Source organism: Austrofundulus limnaeus, unplaced genomic scaffold (assembly GCF_001266775.1).
Source record: "Austrofundulus limnaeus strain Quisiro unplaced genomic scaffold, Austrofundulus_limnaeus-1.0 Scaffold286, whole genome shotgun sequence".
Taxonomy (NCBI): Eukaryota; Metazoa; Chordata; class Actinopteri; order Cyprinodontiformes; family Rivulidae; genus Austrofundulus; species Austrofundulus limnaeus.
The window spans coordinates 50,366-55,542 of record NW_013952688.1 but is presented as its reverse complement, the minus strand read 5'-3'; the positions used below and the strand labels follow the sequence as shown (position 1 = coordinate 55,542).

General features: G+C 35.8%; 1 protein-coding gene across 1 annotated transcript in view; it reads right to left on the bottom strand.

The window, feature by feature from the left end:
- The window catches only part of LOC106526645 (GTPase IMAP family member 4), a 2,951-nt gene extending 1,978 nt beyond the window's left edge, over positions 1 to 973 (bottom strand). Inside the window, exons 1-2 of the mRNA XM_014021285.1 lie at positions 555 to 973; positions 320 to 391 (exon numbers count right to left, since the gene is read on the bottom strand). Coding sequence (XP_013876739.1) covers positions 320 to 391; positions 555 to 564 — 82 coding nt within the window. The 5' untranslated portion in view covers positions 565 to 973. The remainder of the gene's footprint in view (positions 1 to 319; positions 392 to 554) is intronic.
- Positions 974 to 5,177: the final 4,204 nt, after the last annotated feature.

The window sequence follows — 5,177 nt, the reverse complement described above, 5'->3', positions numbered from 1 at the left end:
ATTTAAAGTATCTTCAAGACAATAATTTATTAAATAAGCAAAAATAAATATAAAAATACATAAAATTTATCAAACTTGTATTCAAAAATGAACCTCTAAAAAAACATTTCATGATTTTAGGTGGTAGTGAAGCAAAGTAAAACTCAGAAATGTATTTTTTTACCATGTTACAATACTGAATTTATAGTAATATTAGTAAGAAAAAAACTGTCTCCCTGTACAGATGCAACAGTAACAAACTGTTTATCGTAGTTTATTATTTTGCCGACCACATGATGTATAACTACAAAGAAGAAATGTGAGAAATCAAAGAACATACCATCATAGTTATACAGACCACACCCATGAGAGCGGGGCAGACTTCTCGGCTTCTTTTCTCTTAACTGTATTTCTGTAAAAATAAAGATAAACCTATGAGAAAAAAGAAACCTGTGATCTTTTCATCTTCATGTTTACTACATTTTGTTTAATTTCCCTCTTTTAAGAATCACTTCATCTTGTTTCATAAAGGATAAATGCTGTTAAAGATGACTATGTTAAAGACAGTGTCTTACCTTCAGCCATCACTTTGAATCACCCTTTCTTTGTCCTGAGTGACAATGTGTTCAAGTAGTCCTGACTTCTAATTAACTTATGTAAAGTTGACTAAACGTTCCAATTCGTGCTCTGGGTAGCTTCTGGAAGACTTGGCTATGTGCTGGGGGCTTCCCATTTCCTTCTATTGTCTTTAGACATCTGAATACTAGACTGCTGACAGAGGCTGCCCATGGCTCTCTGAATGTGTTCAACAGTTATATATTGGTCTGAAAGGAGAGCTTTAAGAGAGTGTTACAGAAACTCAAAAATATTCCAGCTTCTTAATCACATTATAATGTACACTAATGATTTTGTAAAGCTGTTTTAAAAGGTGAGAGATAAAAACAAGCCTAGAGTACACCACGTCCGTCTATTGTTGAGATCTCCCCCCCAGTCAGGATCAAGTTAAATACTAAATAAATCAAATTGAACTTTTGTGTCTGACCAAACTAACAGCTCTAACCCGGACAACTTCCAGGATGTTCTCTAAACAAACTCCCCACAAAGAAGCAGGAAGTATTACACATCTAACCAACCAAACAACCCTCTGACGTTTGTTACTTCCTGCTAACTGATTAATGCTGTGTGAGTCTTTCTGCTTTGGACTCTACTGTCAGATATTTTAGAGTGAAAATAATATTTATAAACCTTCACACCAAATTCACTTCATTTTATATTCTTACTAAAACAGAATCCTTTGTTTTGCTTTTTGGCCAGCACAAACAGTGGCAGCAGCAGCTAGCTGTAGCACTTTCAATGTAGACTCGGCTTTTAAAATATTGTATTTGAGCTGAAATAATTGTTGTATGCAACAAGGTGGTTCATAAACTAGTGTTTGAACCATTGTGATGTTTTTGAGATTAAACCTAGTAGACCCAAGCTTTTGTTTGGTGTGCATTTATTTTCCACCAAAAGGTCAAAGGTGTATAATATTATGCTTGGTGTCATTTTAAAGGGGACACAAATAAGGGCTTAAATGAAAGCCCAGAGAGTCCCCTTTAAAATGATACCAAACACAATAATAAACATCTTTGACCAATGTTCGTATCGTGAGCCTAAACTAGCTATACAAAAGTGTCAAAAACAGAAGTTTTCTTAACGGGTTATTAACTTTATTAGCTGATAGCTGTGATTTAGCTACCACTCTGTTTGGGCTATCATACCAAAAATATCATCTACAGACATGTAGCTTTTCAAAAATTGTGATGAAGCTTTGCCACCCTGAAATGGACCAAAAAGTGGTCTGGCCCTTGGGCTATAAGTACAACACTCTGTCATGGTACCAAAAGTGGATTTTGCCGAGAATGATGTCCTCATATGGGGACACTGGGTCTAAGAATGTCACACTTTTTGAGGAATGCCTGAGCAATTCCCATGCAAAACTTGAGAAACTTCATTATAGCTATTCTGGGGATACACTTTTCTTGGTTATTATTTTTGGCAACACAGAAGCCAGCTGTTGACTAGAGCAAGATCAGTGAAGTGTTTCATCATCATCATCAATGACAACTTTTGGATTGCTCCTCAGTGTGAAGAACCAATTATGTGACATGATGGCAGGAAGTTACAGAGCATTTGACCAGAACTTCCTTGTTATAATTAATTGGTTGAACAAGCATACAACTTCAAGTAACTGTTTATGTTTGTGAACTGTTCTGAATGTTACCAGATGTGTCTGACCAAAATTTGTAACCAAAGATACCTCTTACAATAACTATTTACATTTCTGAACTCTTCTCAGAGCTCTCAGATTTATCCAACCACACAAAATATAGTCCCAATGTCCTCAAATGAGGACCTCATCTTTACCAACAATGTACTTTGGTACAACTGCAACAAACTGTCAAATTTACATGCCTTGTGAAGCTGAAGATGTCACTGTGCATGCATACATTAGTTTCAGACACAAGAAATTATTTGGATTTTTATCTTGCTTATTTTTCTGACAAAAGTTGCTGTAGAAGCTTTTTACTGGGACCCCCGCCATCTTGTTTTCACTGAAATGAATGTAATGTTGTTATGTGACCACTAGATGGTGCTGGTCCTGTCAATGATGAGGCTTGTGAGTCAAAGTTGGAAATAAAATTAAGCATCATAGTGAAGAGAGGCAAAAATCCAATGTCATTGTATGAGGATGGAGAGTCTCAGGAGGTTGGTTGGTTTAAAACAGAAGCTAATGCAAACATTTTCCAATCTTTAAAAGACATAAAGCAGGTACATGCTATTCAGATTAACTTTATAAACTAAAAAGTAAAAGCACTTCTTATGTGCCTTTTGTTACTCTATATTGTATTTATTAGGATCTGTGTCCATTTGTTTTGTATTTGTGAAGTGCATTTCTGATCAGTCTGTCCTGCTTCTGCCCCGTCCACCCGCTCTTATTCTCCAACTTTATGCTGCATGTGTTTTCAGCTCAGGTAATGAGTCTGACCTTTTATATAGTTCTGATCAGTTCTTCAGTCGGGCGTGACTCTGTGAGTTCTGTTGTTTGCTGATATCACAGCATTTTTGTTTGGAATGTTTTTAAAAAAAGTGAAGCTTTACACACTGCACTCTGACCTTATAATACAGCCCACCACTTAACGTGAGTGTTCCAAAGTTCTGTTCAAAAAGCAACACACTGGAATCACAAACTACTAAATAAACTCTCAAGAAAGAGAAGACATGAAAATATAAAGTGATTCTTCATAAAGTAATCACTGAATAGCTGCAATAATTAACTTTTGTTGTCTGTACAATTCAAGATGGCCACCACAGCCAGCTATGGCACAGTTGGCAGAGCTGTTTCTCAGAGGAGGTCACTGGATTTCATCCATTAGACTTTCCCCATTTAAGGTCAATCGACTCAGGCATCTGACCTTAGAAAACATAAAAATGACTATATTAGGTCAGTTTTACAGATACTGAGCTCAAAATTTCACAATATTACATCAGATTGTGCATAAAGTCACGTTCAAGTTAAACCAAAATGGTTACGACTGTCTATTCTCATATAAAATGATCCAACTCAAACCATGAAATGCAGTGGGTGACGTGTCTGCCTTCAAGGAATGCCAAGCCTTCAATTCATTCTATTTGTTTGTTTACCTCTAAATCTATGCAGTGCAGCTCAAGCTTTGTTTATACATTTTATGTAGGCCTATAGAAAGGCTGCAATGTGTTCAGATCAAGTTTGTGTGAGAACACAAGCAGCTGCGTGTTGAATCAGCAGGTTTGGCTCTAAAGAGTACCAAAAAAAAACTGACTGGATTGACATTGATGAGATTTGCTGCAAATGGAAAAGGTTTGTTTTAATGAGTTTTTCTGTGGAGGAGATGCTTGAATATTGTTTTATTTTCTCTTACATCTTGGTGTGGAGGCTGGCATGGAAGGGAGGACTGAAGGAGGTTTCCAGGAGAAGTATTAAGTAGGCAATGCAGTTGTTCTCACAGGCTGCTTTTCGTAGGAGAGAGGCAGGTTGGCGGCGGCGAAGGGGTTTCACAACTGGTTTCAAGACTCCAACAAGGAAGGAACTCAGAAGGCTCTTCTTAGAGAGTCGAGCACTTACACAGGACTTCAACCTGAACACAAGAACATAGAACACACACCAGCTTATTCAATAACTGTTTCTAGTGATGAGGCGTCATGAAACGTTTTGACACATTGCCAAATTGTATTGACACTAATTTGCAAAACAAAAACCCAATTTCACTGTTTTTAGGACCTATTTGAACTGTTACTTGGACTCATTGAAACTGCACAAATTTGAAAGCTATAAAACTAAAAAAATTATGTGAAAAATTAAGTTATAACCTTCTATTTTGTCTTCTGCTTATTTTGTTTTTGCATTTTTTACCTGTTATGCTCTCTCTCTCTTTGAGTATATTACTGTTTTTGATTGTGTGTTGTTATTTTGTAAATAAAGTTTATTAAAAAAACGTATTGATGCTGTGTCACTGAATACTGACACCGGCTGGACGTTAATGATCCCTACAGGCAACCTAGTTGACAGACTCAACTGACACTGATTTGATGACCTAGTATATACAATAATAAAATTTAAGTCATTGTATTTTATCTCGTCTTATATCTTCATTTAATTTTAAAATATCTTTCATATTTTTTTAGATACAGTCCATAAATAATGAGAACATGTATAATAATGTAAGAAAATACGTGTTTAATATCGGCTGAAGTCAGATGGAAACACAAATGTTAAATAAAATGATCTGTGATAAGAAAAAAATGTCATACAACACCAGAATTCTGGAGTGGGGGTTTATTTTGCCACTGGCTGGCAAGTCAAAACCACACACACTGGGAGTAAAACAGGAAATGGACCAGTATATATACAGAATCGTCAATGCCTGAGTTCGCCCCCTGCTGACCTATGGCTGAATCACCGCCATTCAGACAAAAAACCTTAATCTAATGGTTTAAACAGTTTACTTATGTGTTGTTATTGATTCAGACATGTATCTACTTAACTTAATTAACACATAATATAACAAACATTATAAAAGTATTATAAAATAAGGAAACCCTAATACTCTGGTGTTGTTTATAATCAGTACTGAGCTATAATAACTATAAATTTCTTCAATAACATGAAAATATAAGTG